The sequence below is a fragment of the Lithobates pipiens genome, unplaced genomic scaffold (genome assembly GCF_037356315.1).
Source record: "Lithobates pipiens isolate NorthernLeopardFrog02 unplaced genomic scaffold, aLitPip1_a1.2 Scaffold_18, whole genome shotgun sequence".
Taxonomy (NCBI): Eukaryota; Metazoa; Chordata; class Amphibia; order Anura; family Ranidae; genus Lithobates; species Lithobates pipiens.
This window is the reverse complement of record NW_027507758.1, coordinates 46,828,659-46,851,072: the sequence shown is the minus strand read 5'-3', so window position 1 is coordinate 46,851,072 and position 22,414 is coordinate 46,828,659. Positions and strand designations below refer to the sequence as shown.

Sequence of the window (22,414 nt, the reverse complement as noted above, 5' to 3'; positions counted from 1 at the left end):
AATAGCTGGACCATGTTGCTGCTTTGCAGATCTGTTCTGGCGTAGCTCCTGCTCTTTCTGCTTGGGAGGCTGCCATAGCTCTAGTGGAGTGTGCTTTAATACCCACTGGGATTTCTTTCCCTGCTGCTGAATAAGCCTGCTCAATGGCTACTCTGAGCCACCTAGCAATAGTGCGCCGGGACGCTTTACAACCTTTCCTGGCCCCGGAAAACAACACAAATAAGGAATCTGACCTTCTGAATGCCTTGGTCAGTTCCAGATAGTGTAGGATACATCTCCTAACATCTAAATAATGAAATCTTAATTCCTTCTCACCGGAGGGATTGGGACAAAAAGAGGGCAAAACAATTTCCTGGCTTCTATGAAAGCTGGATGCCACTTTCGGCAAAAAGGCTGGATCGGTCTTTAAAACTATCCGATCCGGAAAAATAACACAAAAGGGAGCCCTGACTGATAAGGCCTCCATCTCACTGACCCTCCTGGCCGTTGTTACTGCTACCAGGAATACTGTCTTCAGAGTAAGCTCTCTCAGAAAACACTCCTTCAAAGGTTCGAAGGGGGGTCCAGTTAAACTCTGCAAAACTAAAGATAAATCCCATCTGGGAAAAGACAGACCCTGGACCGGTCTCTGTCTGGACAGGGCCCTAAAGAATCTGACTACCCATGGATTGGTAGCCAAATGATCCTCCAGAAAAACACTAAGGGCTGATACTTGACCTCTAAGGGTACTGATGGATAACCCCTTATCTGCCCCACGTTGTAAAAATTCCAACACTGCGGAGGAGCTTCGTACAGAGAAAGAGCTCTCTGCGCACCACTTGTTGAAACGTAACCAGACCCTTTCATAGATCTGGCGAGTTTCCTTCTTCCTACTGTCCAGAAGGGTAGAAACTAGTTTCTCTGAGAATCCTTTAGATCTTAACAAACCCTCCTCAGTAGCCAGGCCGCTAACTTCCACTGGTGTACCTGTGGGCATAGGACTGGCCCCTGAGAGAGGAGATCGTCCCGAAGGGGCAAGAGCAGGGGAGGTTCTATCGCCAACCGTTTTAGTACCGAGAACCATGCTCTCTTTGGCCAATGTGGAGCCACCAGAATCAGAGATGTGTTTTCCATCTGAAACTTCCTCAGAACTGCTGGCAACAACACTGGAGGTGGGAAGGCATAGCAAGTTCCGAAATGCCAATCCTGGCTCAAGGCATCCACCCCTAGAGCTCCCTCTCCCCTTTTTAGGGAGAAAAAACAGGGGGTTTTTGCATTGTCTTTGGACGCGAACAGGTCCACCTCCGGAGACCCCCATCTCTTTACTATGAGATTGAAGACCTCCTGGTTGAGAACCCAATCGCCCTCCCTCAGCTTCTTTCGGCTGAGAAAATCTGCTACTACGTTTTTCTCTCCCCTCAGGAAAACGGCTGAGAGCGAAAGGGTGTAGGTCTCGGCCCAGGACAGAATCTCTGTTGCTAAAGACAACAGGGTTCCGCTTCTGGTGCCACCCTGTTTGTTCAGATAGGCCACTACGGACGAATTGTCCGACCTCACCTGAATGTGGTGACCCTGAAGCTCCTTTTTGAAGAATCTGAGGGCTAGTCCCACTGCCCTCAATTCTTTCCAATTGGACGATCGAGTCAACTCGTCGTCTTCCCAAGTGCCCTGGGCTAGAAGGGAACCCAGATGATCCCCCCAACCTTTTCCACTTGCATCTGTGGTTACTACCCGAGAAACCGGGATGAGCCACAGACGACCCTGCGACAGATTTGTCACTTTCCTCCACCACCAGAGGGATCTTTTTACCTGGAGGGGAATATGTACCAGGGTGTCTAGGGCCTCCTGACTGTGGTCCCACACCCCTAGGATGAAGGTTTGTAGGGGACGAAAGTGTAGCCCTGCCCACTGTACTGCTGGAAGGGTGGATGTAAGGAGACCTAGTACTGACATCAGAACCCTTATGGAAACCAGCTGGTTGTTTTGAAGAGAGGCCACCGCACTGTCCAGTTTTTGTACCTTTTCTTTTGGCAGAAAAACTCTCAACAGTGTTGAGTCCAACAGAAAACCTAGATAGGAGATCTGTTGTGAGGGGATCAGGCTGGATTTTTCCAAGTTCAGAAGCCACCCCAGGTCTGTAAGGACCCTTTTGGTTAGATTGAGATCCTTGACCAACTGAGCTGGGGATGCTGCAAACAGAAGCAGGTCGTCCAGGTAGGCAATTACACATACCCCCTGGAGTCGAAGAAAGGCCATGGCTTCTGCCAGGACCTTGGTAAAAATGCGGGGTGCAGAGGATAGCCCGAATGGCATGGCCTGAAACTGAAAATGTATTGTTTCCCCGCCCAGATCTATGGCAAGGCGTAGAAACTTCTGCAAGGCCTCCGCTATAGGGATGTGCAAATACGCGTCCCTTAGGTCCAGAGACACCATGAAACAGTTGTGGGGCAGGAGCGCTTTTACTGAAAAGATCGATTCCATGCGGAATCTCTTGTATGTCACTGAAGCGTTTAGAGGCTTTAAGTTCAGAATCAGCCTGAACTTCCCTGAGGGTTTTTTTACTATGAAGACGTGAGAATAAAACCCCCTTCCCTCTTCTGCTCTCGGGACCTTGCGAATAACATCCTGATTCTCTAACTCCCTCAGAGCTTCTAGCAAGGCCTCGGCCTTTACCATGCACCTGGGTAGATGCGTGACAAGGAGCCTTTGAGGGGGTGGTCTTAGGAATTCTAAGAGGTACCCCCTTCTTATTACCCCTAAAATAAATTGATTGGGGGATATTGCTTCCCACTGTGGAAGAAAGGCCCCCAGTCTTCCTCCCACTGTAGTTGGACTGTCACTGGGTTTTACTGGGCTGGATAGGAGGGCGAAAAATCGCCCCTCCTCTGCCCCTGCCTTTTTGGGGCCAGGTTTTCTTTTTTGTCTCTGGTTTAGAGGTTTCACTACGCCCCTGCGGACAAAACCCCTTCTTTGTTGGTACAGGGATTTTCCGTTTGAGAGGAAAGGACTTTTTCCTGTCCGCTGTCCGGTCTAGAACCGTCTCTAGCCCTGGGCCAAAAAGGAGGTCCCCCGTGAGGGGAATCCCACAAAGTTTTATCTTGGAGGCATTATCCCCTGGCCATGTTTTTAGCCAGAGGGCCCTTCTGGCCGAATTGGCTAGAGCCGCCGTTCTGCCCGACATGCGGACGGACTCAGCAGAGGCATCTGCTATGTAAGAGATCCCTCGCAGCATAGTAGGGAAGGAAGACAGAATGGTTTCCTTATCTGTACCTGCCTCAATATGTTGTTGGATCTGTGAGAGCCAGTGCTCTAAATTGCGAGCCACAACTGTAACTGCCATTTCAGGCTTAAGATTGCCAATGGCCGAGTCCCACGTCTTTTTAAGCAGAGAGTCAATCCTTTTATCCATGACATCTGCCAAGGCCCCCATGTCTTCAAACGCCAAGTCTGTGTGTCTGGAGACCTGGGAGAAAGCGGCATCCAACTTGGGACTTTTATTCCAAAGGCATGCCGGGTCCTCTGAAAATGGGAACCTTCTTTTGAGGGATCTGGATAAAAAGGGTTTTCTCTCCGGATCCTGCCACTCCTTTTTAACTGTTTCCATTAACACATCGTGTACTGGAAACACCCTTCTCTTTGGCTCCCCCAAACCAGAATACATTTGGTCATGCAGGGTAAGGGGCTTTTTATCCGTCTGGATACCGAGGGTTGTATAAATTGCCTTTAAGAGGTCCTCTACCTCATCAAGGGATAACTTATATCTGGAGGCTTTCCTGGACCCATCCTGGTCCCCCTCGGAACCCTCCTCGGAATCAGAGGAGGAACTGTCTGGAAGTTCCCCATCTGTCCCTGAAGGGCCTGCAACCTCTGTCGCCCCTACACTAGGAGGTTGGACCGGGGCAGAACTCTGTGCTAGAGGTGGGGTTGTATCCTGGGGAGATGGACCCGTGGGAAGCTGGAATTTTTCAAAAAGGGACCTAAAAGAAGAGAAGGTGGACGAGAGCTCTTTAACTGAAGCTGCTAGTCCTGACTCCTGTTCAGATTCCCTTTCCCTAACAAGGGAGTCAATACAGCCTTTGCACAACACCTTGGTCCAAGATTCCCCTAAAATGTCCCTACAGGAGGCACACTTCCTTCTAGAGCTATGCGTAGACCTAGTCTTTTCCGCAGCTTTCTAAAAGAAAGGAAAAAGAAAAAAACAGAAAAAACAGAGTCAATCAAAAGCTCTGGATACAACCCTGGGAGTGCACTAGACCCTTTTTATAAAACGAAGGGATCTGCGCCTCCTCTCCCCCCTGGCCACCCAGGGGGTCTGCCCCCCCACCCATGATAGAACCATACATTGGGGTGGGGGGATCCTAGATAAAGAGAACCCCTCCCCAGGGCGCTCTTACCTTAGGAATGCTGGAGACAGAGTCGGTCGTTTGAGCCTCGGCTTCCGACATGACTGCAGGTGGCTGCTTAACACCGAGTTCCACGCTGCCTGCGCGCGTTCTGAACTCATCTCCAGCTGGTGCCCGGCCCTCCTATCAGCTCCACGACCCGGAACCGGAAGTCGATCGAGGTCAAGCCTTCGTTTTCCGCCGGATACGACGTCGCCCGTCGTTCGGCCCGCTCGGTTCAAGAAAAAAAGGAGGCGGACTGTACCCCCGTACAGGGAAATCATCCGAACGGCTTGCCAGCTGCGTCCCTGTAGACGCGATAGGAGTCCCCCACGACCTGAAGCCGCGCTCGACTCGGAAGGGGTGGCAGTACCTGGTGAAGGTAAGTAAACCGTTCGTCCCGTCCGACACGCGGACGTTGGTTGTGAACGGTTTGAACCCGGCTTTTTTAAAACGAAGCCCCTGCTTCTATCCACCGGGCTCTTTAACGTCAAAATGGCCACAGCCTCCCCGACTGATCGGCCTAGTTCCTTGCACAGTGTCTCCCCGCCGGAGGAAACACTAATAACTGAGGTCCGGCAGGGGAAGTAAGAATTTATGGGCTGGCGCAGTGTTTCCAGAGGAAGAGGAGGAGTCTATCTCTCATAGTGGCTGTCCTGAAAGACGATTAGGGAAAAGTATGTTTAAACAATATAAATAACTTGCTGCTGTCTACAATATAGTAATAAAGATATATTAAAAAATAAAATGTGTAATATATATATATATATATATATATATATATATATATATATATATATATATATATATATATATATATATATATATATATATATATATATATAGCTGGTTGTCTTTCTTCTTTTTTTAAAGTGGTCACAAAATCTCTGTTCTCAGATGCCTAAGGGGTTTAGAGAGGTGGTGGGGGTAGAGATACAGCAGTACACTGATATTCTCAGTGAATGGCAGTGCAGAGGGAGGCGTGTCAGAACATGTCTTGGCTATTAGAGGACAAGCAGGCTGTTCTCCCTGCACAACCAGAAAACTGACCACACCGGGATCGGATGTGCTCTCATGCCTACTGTGGCCAGTTTGAATGAGGAAAGCAGGGGGACTGGCAGGATCATATGTATTTCATATAAAGAAGGAAATGCAAAGAGAACAAGACACTTTTTACCACAAGTACATGGTACAACATACACATACCAGGAATATGAAATGTTGGGGGTAACAGGTATTTTTTTAAATACACAACTGTGTAGAACAAAAGCTGAAATTTAACCAGGAGATCTAAAAAACCTACATAATATATTTTATCCGTGATAATTGAGATAATTTATCCTTGAAGTTTGTCATCAGTTTTTGTTTGCTTTATTGCTATATAAAATTTGACTTTAAAAAAGAAAACTAGAAAAGTAATCTATATTTAAAAAAACAATCTTTATGAACATCTTTTGGAAGATTTATGCTTAAATTGGCGTGCGCCACTATTGTACTCATTTTCACCATTTTACAATGTTTTCTGTACAATTTGTCTTTTGCAATAAAACTGTTAGGGAATATAAAATAACAAAAAAAAAAAAAAAAAACTATTTGTGTTCAGGTGACATCAATCGGTCACATAGTTCAAACATTTTCTCTATATGCACAATCAAGCTTTTAAAAAGCCCTCAATATTTCAGGAAGGGGTGATGGGCACCAAACTTCTCCAGTAAGCCCAAAAACAAAGAAGATGTAAACTTCGAATACCCTAAAATAACAAACATATGGAAAGCTTGCATTAAAGCCTTAACTCACAGATTTCTGTAGCCTTTTCTAACTTTGTTTGAAAAATAAATTTCCGAGCAGGTTGGAAGTTCAATCACAAGGCCTCCGCGTCACACCAAGCATCATAATTTGGATGGTAAAAATAAAGACAACATTCATTTGGCATAAGCCTGAATTATTTGCAGTTGAGCAAATGTATATTTGTTATGATTTAAGGTCTTGCAAAAGTTGAGGCCAATATGCAGAAGAAAAATATTAACCTATCTATAACCTTGTGTCAACAAATGATGCTACTGGGAATGCTAACCGAACTAATTTTCCAAAGAAAATTAATTACTTATGACTTACAGTTGTGAAAGCAAACAACGTTAAGTCTGGATTAAGAGACTTTTAATTTTGTCTTGGAGTAGCTATTAAACCGATTTCGTATAAATCAGACTATGTCATGGAAAGCGGGTCAGAGATGAAACCCTAGACAATGACTGACACCGACCATTGTGTATTTATAGAGCAGATGCAGGGAAAGGTCAGAGATATTAATCATTATCTAATAAAATACGATTTGGGTTTCAAAAATAATATTTCCTACAGTTGCTAAAAATGAATGGTTGCGGCCAGAATTAGACAAGAACAAATTGAAAACTAGAAGCAAGGGCTCGCCCTCTGGAATTGAGTTTCTAGACACATACGGAGAAAAAAAAAATAGTTTTCTATGTGCAACACACCCAGTGTAAAGATCAAATCTGCTAACATGTTCCTTCAGAAATGTAAGTAGATGTAAACCCTAATTAAATGACATTTAGTTTGCTAAAGTGCTGTGCCTGCTGAAGCAAATTTGAAAGTTTTTTACATTTGTTTTCGTCTTTCGGTTGAACTCATTGGAAATTTTTACTTTAGAAGGTATGTTCTGTAACTCAGTGGCGGGACGTACATTTCATGCTTAGGTCTTCAGTGGTCTTCTACTTAAATTAATCCAGCAGTTTTTGGCTGTAACCTTAAAGAATATATAAACCAAACATTTTGTATTCCCAATATGTGCCTGTTGCACCGTGAATGAAAATCTGTGCAATCCCTGGTGTTCCTGCCAATGTCCTGACAAAACAGGCAACTCGGCAGAAAACCTAACCATGTCACTTGCACTTTCTTTAAACCATCAGTAATTGCTGATTTGGAGGAATTGGAGTTTAGACACAACACCGGCTACCAAATACAGTCCGGTAGAGGAAGATTTTGCTGTTTTCACAGCACAGCGACTAACGAAGACAAAGTTGGCGCCGCCTTGGAGACTGCCATAATCTTGGTTAGTTTCGGAGTGGCGTAACAATCTCTGCTCATAACATCATGCACCGGACTCTATCCAGCTGCCGGTGTTGTGTCCAAACATCAATTTATGAAAATAAGTAGCAATTCGTCATAATCTGCACTTCATGCTGGTTTAGAGACAACGGAAGGGACGTGGGTTGATCATTCTGCTAGGTTCAACATTTTGTCAGGACACCAGTGCCTCTGCTTTCCTATGAAAAACTGACTACACTAGGAATGAGAGCACAGTGAGGTCAGTTCTCTAGCTGGTGGAAACTCTACCTCATCTCCTCTAATCTTGTACACAATTGTTTTACTTTTCATTTCTGCTTTATACTACACGAGTTGCGTTTTTGTTTTATAATAAATTTTATTTGGTTTCAGCATAATACAAGCAAACTGGGCAATAACCTTGTCCCGGAAATGGGGTTGCAGCCCCGTAACAATAGCATGGGTTGTTTTACAAGGTGATTGTTTATATATACACACTTTACCAATTCAGCACTGTACACCTTCTAGATGGCCCAGGATTCATCAACTCAAAATCTGATTGGTTAAAGCTACAGTTTGATTGCCATTTACTGTCAACTACAGGCGCCTGCACTCGAGACTCTGAAGGCGTCAAGGCACATTTCTTTGACCCTGGCAACACATGATGGCCATCATGGCTGAAATATGGTTGGATAAAAGCTCAAACATAAACATACACTTTTGGAAGCTGCAAACCCAAGAGAAATGCCATGAAATGAAGATAATAGACTATTGGAATAATGCAGTCATGGAAAAAATGTAATAAAACGTAAGCCGACATTTGGATCAGCAGAGAAGGCCTTGCTGGCCCTGAATGTCCATCACTGCATATTGTTTTTTGTGTGTAAAAGATGGCCGCCATCTTTTACACACAAAAAACAATATGATAGGGGTGAATGGGCCGAATAGTCTGCCTTTTTGATTCCCCCTTTACTTTCCTTCTTTACCCATTGGGAATTTGATCCGTTTTTTGCAACCTGAGCTCAGGGGATACTAAACAGTATCCATCACGGATTTACTTGTGTTCACTTACGCCTCAAGAATTTTTACTAAATACTGAAGATTTAAACTTCATGAGAAAAGTTTTGTGTAATCAATCGTACCAACTTCCTCCTTTGGAAACGGTGATCTCCCTATTTGGGACACACTTTACGAAGGAATAATTTAGAACATTATTATCAGCTCCTGAAGAAGCGTCATCGTAGACGCGAAACATGTAGAGCACCAAAAATATATGTAATCGTTGACTGTATGATTGATATCCTTGATCCTATATTTGTATAGATATATATTTTGTTTTTTTTCTTTCCTTTTTGGAAATTTTAAATGGATTTTACTATGTTTGATAGGATGTCAATTAGGTCTTAAATGTGTAGTTTTAAGGAGGAAACATTTCCCTTTTTTTGTGTAAAAAGGAATTTGAACTTTTCCCTGTTTTTTTTTTTTTTTTTTAAATTGTCTTTTTTTTTTTTTTTAAATAAATAGAAATAATTCTTTTTGAATATACTGGTTGTGTTCACAACTTTCTTTATGCCTAAAAAGTCCAACTGAACCCACATTTTTTCTTCTGAGGTCTTTTATGTGAAGGTTCTTTTATTCCTTTTTTTATTTTTCTTCCTTACTTCCCCTTTTCCCTGTCAATATTTGTATGGCATTTCAAGCAGGCTTCTTTATGGTGAAAACATTGGACCATGTCTGCATAATGTGTGTTCAAATTGCAGCTTCACTGGAAGGCCGTACAATGGGGTAATATTGCAGGTGCAAAATTGTAAGGGACAGCACATTGTTACCCGCTGATTGCCTTATGGTAGGATAAACAGGTTTTAATTTATTGAAAGCTGCAGATTTAAAAATACTGAAAAGGACTTGACAGGTTTTAGTAAACGAGTATAGTATATACTATAATTGAAAACACATTTTTTATTTTATGTGATAGTTTGTATATTTCTGCTGCAAAATATTCCATACCAACCACTCTGAAAAATCATACAAAACACAATACAAAGAATGAAGGTTGGGAAGGTAGCCAATGTAAATGATTTGGTCCGAAGGACGACCCAAGTTTTATTTTCAAATTCTGTTCTAGTCCTCTATGGCTCTATATTGCGATTACGGTGCTAGGAAGCTAGGGCGCAAGAGTAAGGAAATCCATAGATGCCAGTTGGCAGATCTCAACACCAAAAGGACTATCTTTCTATAAAAACATAGAATCATTTTGTCCAAATGAATGTATTAATACAAATAAGTCTTGCAGTGATCTCTTTTCAAGGAAGCTATACCAACTTATGTTATATGGGTCTTCGTAACCAGACAACGTGGGCTGGAGCACCCCACCCCACCATTACCTCTAATTAGTGTCCACTTGAGTTATAGGAGTCGTCCTTTTAGTCCTCCCATAAAGAGGAGCGTGGATCTTTCATTCTATGACTAGTGTAGGACCCACTGATATTGGGGTACTTTGAAGCAGTAGTGGGCTTAAGCACTGTATGGCCATATGGTGTGACTAAATCCCCAGATTTTTGCTTGATAAGCTCAGGTGCTTTAAATAGCCTTTCAGGATTTCAATTTCATTTTAGTATATGTGAGCTGTAATATTTTGTTCTCAAACTATACCAACTGCTGCTCTAATCATTAGCCACAGCCCTCATGCCAATGCAGTAAGAAAGTGAATTGAACCACTTTCTGTCCTGTCTTAAGTGTTTATACCAGGATCAAGGTTGAGGCTACAATCATGATCCAGTCTTGTTTTTTTTTAGAGCTGGCAATTCCCCATGAGGCAAAAGTGATCCTAGTGGCTATAGAGCCACCGAATCACTTTTCCAAGCAGTGGCCTAATATCTTTTACCAAACAACTGGGTATTATATTGCATATTTGGGCATTACAAGTCATTAACATTTTTTTTTTTAAACTGTGCTTGAAAAACTATGGCACAAATCTAGTGTGGCATAAAAATATGCAACATCCACCATTTTATTCTCTAGGGTCTGACAAAATAGGCATAATAGGCAACTCAGCAGAAACTACGTCACTTCCGCTTTCTTTAAACCATCAGTAATTGCTGATTTGAGCGAATTGGTGTTTGGACACAAGTTTTAAGTGTTTATACCAGGATCAAGGTTTAGGCTACAACCATGATCCAGTCTCGTTTTTTAGAGCTGGTAATTCCCTATCAGGTAAAAGTGCGCCTAGTGGCTTTACAGCCACTGAATCACTTTTACAGGCAGTGGCCCAACATCATTTTTTTTTATATTTTAACAAACAAATGGGTATTATATTGCGTATTTGTGCATTAAAAGTCATTAAAGTGTATTTTTCTTTTTAAAAATTGCATTTGAAAAACTGAAGCACAAATCTAGTGTGGCTTAAAAATAGACAACACCCACCATTTTATTCTCTAGGGTCTCTGCTTAAAAAAAAAAAAAGAGAGAGATTTACATATACATATATATAAAATGTTTAGGGATTCTAAGTAGTGTTCAAGCAAAATAAAAATATTTTTTTTACATGAAGGAGACGAATGTCAGAACTGGACTGGACACAGTAAGGCCTCTTTCACACGAACGCTCCGTTCGGGTCCGCCTAAATGGATGCTCCATAGACATGTATGGAGCGTCCGATGTCAGCGGTGACATGACCACTGACATCCGACCCACTAAAAAAAATAAAAAATAAAAGTGTGACGGAGGAAAAACCTACTTTGCCATCCATCTGCGGATCGGATGACGCCAGACTCTGCGGTCCGTCGCCATCCGATCTCCCATAGGGGAGAGCGGCGCTCTGACAGGTCTGATCCCCGCTGAGCAAGCGGATGTTTGCAGGGCGGATTATCACGGATCCATCCCGTGTGAAAGAGGCCTTAATCAACTAATTTTATAATTTCAGGCGTTTTCTCCTCGCTTTTCTCCCTCTTCCCCAGGATCACATAAACCATTACTCCACAAGGGAACCATTATAACCTTCTAGGGGCACTACTGAAAATGACAGTAGAGAGAGTTGGGCCACTAGTACAGCAGGCCTGTTCATTCCTCTGTCCATCCTTCAAGCATACTCTTATGGTAAAGAAATAATGACATGTAGCAGCTGGCCTATGGAATCTACAGACGGTATGAGGATCTACAATCCATTTCCTGGATTTAAAATCTATACACAGCAGAGCTTCATGTTCTGGCCAGATCTCAGGCTTGGACGATGATCAGCCTCGTGGAGCCAGAATTACCATCAAGAGGGTAAGGAAACAATACAAACCTATAGAAATGTATGATATTCATATTCACAACAAGAACATTACAATATATTTAGGATATAGATCGGGGTCTGGCAATAATAAAGCAAAAAAAATATATTCTAATATATGTATGCTATACATATATTATTGTGAAGGCGAAAATCTGCACCGACCACAAGATCACTTAATGTGTACCGAAAATGATAAACTTTCACAGATAGCCTTAGACAGTACATAGAAACATGGACAAAGTACTACATGTACAAAACACAACAATAAAATTGAAAATGAAAATACATCAACATTAACCAGATTGTGCCTATGTATTTATATATAACCGTTAAAATAAATGAACTCCATTATGATTTAAAGAGCAAAAGTTTAAGGGAGTGTGGACATTTTTGGACAAGTATTGACTCTGTTAAGGACAAGAACATTTTTTAATTTAGGCAGAAAAACATTAAATACTGCTTAAGAATATGGCATGTTTACAGCTTACAGCCAACGGGTGGTACAGCTTTGAACCACCTTTGTTGTGTTATTTTACAACTTTGCTGTAAAAAGCCCGCACTTTTATCTGCTGCTCAGAACTGTAATCATAGGAAAGAGACGCCCCTTCCTCCAGCTCACGTGCAACTGTACCACCCTTCAGTTGTACTGACAGTCAGATGTTACTGCTGGGCTTTCTTATTAGAAAGCCTAACAAGATCCACAAAATTTTGAACAAAAAAAATATTTTTCTTCAAGATTTTTTTCTTTTTCTTTTATTTAGCAAAAAATTTTAAAAACTAAATTGTGATTAAAGCAGACCTTCAGTCATTTTTTCAACTTTCCATCTATTAAATCTTCTGTTGTTTTAACTTTGGATAGTAAAATTTTTTTTTCTGCCAGTAAATACCTCATACAGCCCACTTCATGTTTCTTGTCTGGTCATTAGCCTAGACTTATATGACACCATGCACAGCTCTCTCTCATGAGAGTTTGCCAGGAAGGGAGGGGGGGGGGGGGGGGTGAGCCATAACAAGGCCAATGAGAGCTGCAGAGCTGGAGGTGTGTCTGTGTAAATCCAGGAAGTGAACAGGCAGCAGCTTCAGCTGCCCACAGTTATAATGGTTGCAGCCAGACTCAGTGGAGGGAGATTTCTGCAGCATATTTGGCAAGTACAGAATCACACTATATATAAAATAATGTGCAAAGTGGTTGGAGGGAAGCTTCAGTATGGCACAGATATTATTACAAATTATGTGAGCAGCCGACAGTTCTTCTTTAAATACTAACAAATGTAACCGCTATTTATTTAAATAAATAAAAAAAAATATATAATTTGAGTACAGTGTTGCATGAGTAATTGTCATCCAAAGTACAACAGCGCCGAAAGCTAAAAATTGGCCTGGGCAAAAAGGTGATGAAAATATCCAGTACTGAAGTGGTTAACCACTTGCCGCCCGCCCTATTGCGGATTGACGTCCACAATGTGGCTCCGTTATCTTGACGTCCAGCGCGATAAACCGCTTGTTTGCGCCCCCCAACCGCATGCGGCGATTGGTGGTGCTGTGTATTGCTCTGACACACCGCATCTCTGATCGCGGTAAAGAGCCTATGACCAATCACAGTGGTAACCAGGAAGTGCCAGTTAAAGGGCTTTCCTTGGTTCATGCCGACAGGAAGAGTTGAGCGGCAGTTCTCCTGTCAGAGGGTGTGATAATCAGTGCCTTGATCAGCTTAGCCCCCCATCAAAGGTGCCCACCACATCTGCCAATTACATGCCAGTCAGTGCCCATCAAAATGCCAGTCAGTGCCCATCAGTAACACCTATCAGTGCCCATCACAGATGCCAATCATTGCCCATCAGTAATGACTGTCAGTGCCTCAATGCCCATCAGTGACCATTAGTGCAGCCTCATCAGTGCCCATCAGTGAAGGAGAAAACAATTATAACAGAAACAAAGAAAAATATTTTTTTTTTCAAAAATGTTTGCCTTTTTAAACCAAATAAAAACCCCAGTGGAGATCAAATACCACCAAAAGGAAACGCTATTTGTGGGAAGAAAATGATTACTCATTCAAAGAGTGACAGCGCTGAAAGCTGAAAATTGGCCTGGGCAGGAAGGGGGGAGTGCCTGGTACTGAAGTCTTTAAACATTGGCAACTACAAATATTGTGCCTGTTGCCTTCATTGGTCAAAAACTCTGCACAGGTCTGCATAGCCCACTACATTATACATAAGTTCACTATCCTATGAATGGCAGTTTGTTCTTACATAAAGTTGAAGGGGAATGGGCAGTGCGTTAGGTTGGCTCATAGGGGAAAAAACGCCAGGAAAACAAACCCCGCACTACTCCTTACTAAGAAACAAAAACTTCAGCAGAAATAACATTTTTAAAGCATTGCTGTTTGTGTTGTATTTCATCAGTAGGCTAAAGATAATATAATCATACAAAGAAATCATACAAAAAAGAAAAAAAAAGATTTGCCTGGAGTTCTCATCACTGTCATCGTGTTAATTTGTGGAACATTGAAAAGACTGACAGTGTACTCCACACGATCACCATTTCTCTATATTCACAAACTAAATTAATGGCTTGCCTAAAAAAAAAAAAAAAAAAAAAAAAACATAACAAAGGACCTTCTGACAAAGTGGCTACATATTACGTGTGTGAAGCTATTCTGTGGGTGCCCGTGATACCTTATTGCGGCATTATATGGGCATGGACTCCCTGGAATGTAGTTTGTTTCTCGATCATGTTCTCTTATATCTATGCTCGACATACCAGTGGTTAGTGCACATTTTTAAACATTTGTGTTTGGTTATTTTTGGTCTCACTACTTGTATTATAAGTATGGTATCTTTTTTCTGTTATAATACCACCCAATAATGCCCAGGGGTTCTCCCCAGATGCTCTTGCTGTACACCTTTTGGGGTCCTTAAATGCAGTTTATATTGTTACTACAACTGTGAAACCTTAAGAGTCCATTCACACGGGGGCAACTTTGGATCCGACTTGAAGTCGTCCCAAGTTGCCGCAAGTCACGCAACATGATAAAATCAATGTAAGTGAATGGAGCCGTCTTAATGCACACTACTGAAGTCACTCCGACTTCAGAAAAGGTTCCTGTACTACTTCAATCTCACTTCTAGGCAACACAGAGCTGATTATTAGGGATGAGCTCAGGCGTGTTCGCATGGAACACGTGCAGAGCCTGGCAGGAAGTCGGCGCATCGCTGCGCTAATCATAGGCAGTGAGACATTGCCCCAATGTGCGGCTGCAGAGATCGGGCAATGTCTCACTGCCTGCAATTAGCGCAGCGCTGCACTGACTTCCTGGCGGGCTCTGCAAGTGTTCCATCTGAACATGCCTGAGCTCATCCCTACTGATTATTATGTGATTGGCCACCGGCAAAGTCCCCTGTCCTGGAGGCAACTTCAAGTTGCCTTGTAAGTTGCCTCAAGTCGTGCTGTGATTCACACTCAAGTCGTGTCCAAGTTGCCTCCCAAAGTCTTGCTGGAAGTCATGCTGCCCCTGTGTGAATGGACCCTTATTTACATGTGCTATTTGGTTTATACACCATCTTTAAACCTCATTTGCCATAGAGTTGCTCAAACTCTGCCCAGTTCTGGGAGGGCATCGTATGACGTCCTCCCGTGATCGCGCCCGCCAGCAGTCTTTGATTGCAGTGTCCTTCGGACACAGCTGATCGCAGATCAGGATAAAGAGCCAATCACAGTGGCTCTATACCATATGATTAACTGTGTACAATCACAGCTGATCATGATGTAAACACACTTGAAGGTTATCGGCATTCCTTTCCTCGCACTGCCAAAGCGTGAGAGGAGAAGAGAACCGGTAACTGGCTAGTGTAAAAGGGTGCATCTGCACTAATAATCAGGGCACTTTATCATCAGTGTCCTGATGATCAGTGCAGCCCCAAACAGTGCCAATCTGTGCTGCAAATTAATGCCCACCAGTGCCAATTAGTGGCCATCAGTGCTGCCTATTAGTGTCACCTATCAGTGTGTTCTCATCAGTGACTCCTATTAGTGCCCATCAGCGCACATCAGTGGAGGAGAGAAATTACCTGTTTTTCCAAATTTTATAACAGAAACTAGGGAAAAAAATAGTTTTTTTTTTTTTTTTTTTATGTTGGCTTTTTTTGTTTGTTTAGCAATAAAAACCCAGTGGTGAATAATTACTATAAGAAAGTTCTATTAGTGTGAAAAAAATTCTAACAAGTTCATTTGAGTACAGTGCTGTATTACCGTGCAATTGTCAAATTGTGACAGCTCTGAAAGCTGAAACTTGGCCTGGGCAGGAAGAGGGTATAAGTGCCCAGCAGGCAAGCGGTTAAATGGTATTTACATTTCAGAGCGATCCATTATGAGCTGTATGGGATTTTATTTTTTATTTTTTTGTGGGGTGGGGGGTAGGGCATTCATTTTTTTCTTCATTGCTGTATGAAAGTGATAAAAAAAAACAAAAAAAAAAACAACACTTTAAAAATGACAAACATGTTATACTTACCTCCTCTATGCCGTTGGTTTTGCACAGAGCAGCCCTGATCCTCCTCTTCTCAGGTCCCTTGTCAGCTCTCCTGGCCCCTCCCTTCTGCTGAGTGCCCCCACAGCAAGCAGCTTGCTATGGGGACACCAGAGCCGCTGCTCTGTGTGTTCATTTAGACATGGAGCTCACTGTCTGAGTGATAGCAGTGGGTGCCAATGGCGCCCGCTGCTGTCTCAGTCAATTTAGGAGATGAGCCCCAGACAGTCGAGTGCAACATCACTGGATAGAAACGGAGCTCAGGTAAGTGTTACGGGTGATGCTGCACACTAAAGATTTTTTATCTTAAAGCATAGAATGCATCAAGATATAAAAAAAATAACTTGTGCTTTTAGAACCACTTTAGTGCTTTCAATGGGCACATTAACATCAGAACTGGACCACATAGCAATGAAAGGTGGGCTGGTCTGATGAATTCAAGAATGGTTTGAGGAACATAGCAATGAGTTTGAGGTGCAGGAAACCAGAAAGTGGGTTCAAGTTGCATTTTCAATACCCTCTATGAGTACCATCATATTAAAGCGTGACATGTTAGGTCTATTTACTCAGCGTAACATCATCTTTCCTATTACACCAACAAAAAATTAGGTATATATTGTTTATTGTTTAAATGAATTAAAATGTATTTCTTCCCAAAAAAATGGTGATTGAAAAGTTGTTGCACAAATACAGTGTGAAAAAAATGCAACGATCGCCATTTTATTCCGTAGGGTCTCCGCTAAAGAAAAAGTTGTATAATGTTTTGGGGTTATAAGTAATAAATTCTGATTTAAACTTGTTAACAAAAAGTGCCAGAAAAAGCCTGGTCAGCAAGTTGTTAATTATGCTATGATGCGGACATGTCTGTAACTCCTGAGAGTGTGAAGGTGTGTGTGTGTGTCTATATAGACACACACATGCACGGAGTTTCATCAAATAAAAAAATCACTGAGTGTTTATAATAATAAAAAAAAATCTTTTTTTTCCCATAAAGCAACTTGCAGGGACAAACACAAAAAATATATATATATTATTTTTTTTTCTCTATCATCTAGAATATGAAAGCATACAAGGATGAAATAGTCAGTATAGCCTTACCTGGTACATCCCGACGCCAATGTGTTTGGGCTCAATTTTCACAAGCTCAGCTAATGGATCTTGTACACGTCTCGCTATGGAAACTGAAAAATAGAACAGGCAAACAAATGTGGTTTTCTGTGAAAGTCAGTACTGTATAATTACAGCAGTTTGTGATTCTCAAGCTCAGACAGATTCATGTCTTCACTATAGAGGAGGGCATTAAAGCTCAGGATTCCCCCCCCCCTTACTGAGCAATAGGATTTTTTTTTTCTTTTTTTTTTAAGGATTTTAAAGAAAGAAAATTCCGAAATGTTTTACAATATAGAGAAAGTGGAAAGTGTTTCATTTTGGTGTTTCCTTTCACTTTCCAACTGGAAATATAATGGTTAGATCGGCTGTGAAGGAACACCCTACGTTTCACATCCTTTTCAATAAAACATCCCAATGAGACATGCATATGTTATGACAGACGTTTTAAGCACTTTAATATTTTGTATACATATCTGTCCACCAAGTAGTACTGATATGAAAAGTATTTCTACAGCCAAAAGTTTTGTATCCTTTTTAGTTCTCAGTAGCGTAGGTAAAAGTTAGAGCCCCCAGTTTAAATTGTTGCCCGTGTCCCCACTGGGAATTCTCATACTTTATGACAGTGGTCTCAAAACTTTTCAGTATGAGCCACATTGAAAACTTTACATATATTCTTGGGTCAACAAAAATAATTGCCCATACCAGTCCCCTACTTACATCTGCGCCCCCTCCACCCCCTTATCCCAACAGTCAAACCATCAGAATCCTCCTTTGCATCCATGTCCCAAATAGAGTTCCTCTGTATATCAAGTGCCCTAGCCTTACATCAGTATCCCCACCAGAGTCCCCTAACTTCTTTAATTAGAGTACAGGTGATTTAACAGCAGAATGAGAGTGAGAGAAGGTCCAGACGGAAAACATTCCATCTTCCTATGAATGCATGGGCAAGCATGTCCTTGGTTGTTAGGATGGCAGCGGTCCTAGCAACCAATATCACAGCGCAGCTGGGGGGGGTTGGGGCAAGAGAAGCAAAGACTGTACACATCCAAACTATGGCCCATTGGTCAACGTTTGGGGACCCATGCTTTATGACAATGGCCACAGGCAAAAAATTATAGTTAATTCACAATTGTTCACAATTGTCAACAGTAGGAGGTCATGGGAAACCAGTGGTTGACATCTTGAGGGGCTTGGCGAGTCACCTACATTTGATTTCACAGGTCAGCACACTACACACAAAGCCATTAGGTGAACAAGACCTGTTGGACCTTTCAGTTATTTTACATTAAGGAAAATGGAACAAGCAAACTGAGACCCCATCTTCCTGCAACAGGAAAAAATAGACTTCAGGGCAAGGTAGGTGACGAATTTGTGGGAATACCAGTGCAGAGAACTCATCACTGAGGAATACAAGCAGTTTAAATGGAAAAGGGGAAACTAACGCATAGAGCCACAAGTAACGACCCTATAGTGGAGTTGACAAAACTTAGTGTCACCGTTACTACCTTCACAAAACACTTCTTTGACTCCCACAGAAGAATGCAGAAAGGACGGGAGATTGCGAGAACTCCATAACACTGGATCTTCCCATCAGAATTTCATCAGAATAAATTGCTGATCTGTCATAATATACAGTAACAGTTTTATTTTTATAAAAGTTCAAATTTTTATCATTAAAAAGCAATCCTTGAGCTCTAGCCAGTGGCTTTGCCTAGGGTAGGTCATTAGTCTGGTGATGCTTTCCTTTCGTCAAAATGTAGGCTGAAACTTTATCAATTCACAAGGTGAGAGGGGCAAATCATTTGAGTTAGTGGAAGGAATATTGTCCCATCATTGGCATCAGAGGGAGTAAGGCAGGCTATACAAAGTGCAAATTTCTTTCCTGCAACCACAGGCTGTAAGAAAGAAATTTGCAGGATTCCCCCTTCAACACAGACACTTGACAAGGCAATCGGCGATAGTCTTCTCTCAGCAGGGAAAGACAGTGATTATCGCTAGGGGCTATAGCAGCCACTAGTGATTATCGCAAGAGAATCCGGCAGGCTGGTTGTACCAAAGTTGATCGATTGATGAACTTGGTATATTCAGCCTCCCCATGGACAGTTTGAACCGTGTAACAGTGTTCCATCATGGGTTATCAGTGGTTGGAGCTGCAGTTTGGAGGCTACTGTTCTATAAACACAGATAAAAGGCATTGTTGGTAGGGGTGGGTTTTGTGAGCTCTGTGAGGTAATAAATACCTGGTAATGTTAGGCTGGCCATAAACTAATAGAATTGCATTAAAAAAAATTCATTTTAAAAACATTTGTTTGATTTTATAATCACTAGCAAGTCTCCGACATCCCCACACAGAGGATGTTCTGTAGGATGAAAAACATAAGAAGGAAGCTATGCTGTGACATTATGCCAGCTTGTGGGGGCGATGATTTTAATGCTCAAATTTAAACCTTCGCTTGTGAGTATTCCACTTTTTTGATGAACTGATCTGGTAACTGCTAACCAGCCTTTTTCAACCCTGGTGTGCCTTTAGGTCTCTTCAGGGGTGCATTGGCAAAATACCTAGAGATTGCCCAAAAACTGTATACAAGCCAGTGGGTGGGTCAAGCCTACCTATTATGCCGCATACAAATCACTGGACTTTCCGGCAAACTAGGTCTGACTGTCTTCCAGACGGAATTTCGGCAGAATTCCGACAGACTTTCAGAATGAACCCAACTCGGCCACATAAGAACGGACTAAGTTTGAAAGTCCATTAGTTTTGAACGTGATGATGTAAATGACAAAAAAAGGAAGTTCAATAGCCAGTAGCCAATAGCTGCCCTTGTGTTGTATTTGGTCCGTCGGACCAGCACACAGACTAAAGGTTTTCCCAATTTGAGTCCATCAGAATTGAGTCAGTCAGATAGATTTGAAACATGTTCTATTTCTAGGTCCCGAAAAATGAACAGATTAGCCCACACATGATCGGATTGTCCGACAGACTAATCCCGTCAGACCTAGTTTGCCGGAAAGTCCGTGGCATTAGTTACAGAAAGCCACATGTATTCATTGTGTACCATAGCAACCTTCTAGTGACCCAACAACCAATGATATCTTCGGTTAATAAAGAAGGATGTCAGGCACCTGCCCTTCCACTGCCCATCTAATTCAGCACCAGGGTCACATTAGCTGAGGATGAAGAGAAACATTAAAATACTAGTCAGTACCAGTGTGGAAAAGTTGATTTGCTTTGGAAGAATAAATCACCTCTAATGTTGGGTGTCCTACACATGTGGATGTTGCTACTTTATGCAAAACTATTAGTTTCCTTTTTTTACATTTTAGAATGGGGTGCATCGAGATTGTGTGAATTTTAAAGAGTGCATTCACTGAAAAAAGGTTGAGAAACATCTGCATATGAGATCTGCATCTGGTGTGTGTGGCCTCTTAAAAGCAAAAGCAGCACAGGGAAGAGAGCCATCCATCCATCTGTGGACAGTATAAAGCCATATTAGACATCTGGTGTATTGAGGTCCAATGTTCTGGTAAGCTGATTGAGTTAGCATGAGCACTGGAAATGGTGAGGGTGATGACCAGAATATAATTATTTTTTTTTTACAATTTAATTTACAATTTCTAATTTACAATTAGAATTTTTCTATAATTCACAGTGGAATTGCTGAAATTATGTATTTAAATAGTTAATGGATTTGTAACAGCTCAACACTTTGATTTTGTATATTGAGGTGGATTTTGGGGTATTTAGATATCAGCGAGTGCTGCGGGCTGCTACCACTATATATTTTCACAAAAATGTTTTACTCTATTAGAATTGATTTGCACCTAGTACATTTTATTTATGACATTTCTAACAATATGTAGGTTTCATTCAGGAAAGTCTATGAATTCCAAAATCCAATTTTAATAGTAAGTACTTTTGAACAACATTTATCACGCCGATCAATGTACTGGTAAAACATTTGAATGAATGTTTACTCTCAAAAAACTGTAGCCTATGGCCAGCTTTACACCTATACATTACTTGCATCCACTTAACATACAGTGCATCCGAAAAGTATTCACAGTGCTTCACTTTTTCCACATTTTGTTATGTTACAGCTTTATTAAAAAATTAAATAATATTATTAATTAAAATTAAATTCATTACTTTCCTCAAAATTCTACAAACATAACGACAACATGAAAGAAGTTTGTTTGAAATCTTTGCAAATGTATTAAAAATCAAAAATTAAGCTCAGCAGCATCCTGTTTCCACTGATCATCCTTGAGATGTTTCTACAATTTGATTGGAGTCCACCTGTGGTACATTCATTTGATTGGACATGATTTGGAAAGTCACACACCTGTCTATATAAAGGTCCTACAGCTAACAGTACATTTCAGAGCACAAACCAAGCAATGAAGTCCAAGGAATTGTCTGTAGACCTCCGAGACAAAATTCTATGGAGGCACAGATCTGGGGAAGGGTACAGAAACATCTCTGAAGCATTGAAGGTCCCAATGAGCACAGTGGTCTCCATCATCTGTAAATGGAAGAAGTTTGGAAGCACCAGGACTCTTCCTAGAGCAGGCCACCCAGCCAAACTGAGCGATTGGGGGAGAAGGGCCTTAGTCATGGAGGTAACCAAAAAGCACAGCGTTTCTCTGTGGGGAGAGGAGAACCTTCCAGAAGAACGATCATCTCTGCAGCACTTCACCAATCAGGCCTGTATGGTAGCGTGGACAGATGGAAGAAACTCCTCAGTAAATGGCACATGACAGGCTGCCGGGAGTTTGCCAAAAGGCACCTGAAGGACTCTCAGACCATGAGAAAAACAAAATTCTCTGGTCTTATGAAACAAATATGGAACTCTTTGACCTGAATGGCAAGCGTCATGTCTGGAGGAAACCAGGCACCACTCATCACCTGGCTAGGATTATCCCTACAGTGAAGCATGGTGGTGGCAGCATCATGCCGCGGGGATGTTATTCAGCGGCAGGAACTGGGAGACCAGACAGGATTGAGGTAAAGATGAATGCAGTAATGTAAAGAGACACCCTTGATGAAAACCTGCTCCAGAGCGCTCTGGACCTCAGACTGGG

General features: G+C 41.9%; 1 protein-coding gene across 1 annotated transcript in view; it reads right to left on the bottom strand.

Annotated features, from left to right (window-relative positions):
* Positions 1-22,414, bottom strand: part of SRBD1 (S1 RNA binding domain 1) — a 306,724-nt gene that overhangs the window by 111,667 nt on the left and 172,643 nt on the right. Inside the window, 1 exon segment of the mRNA XM_077485079.1 lies at positions 17,321-17,403. Coding sequence (XP_077341205.1) covers positions 17,321-17,403 — 83 coding nt within the window.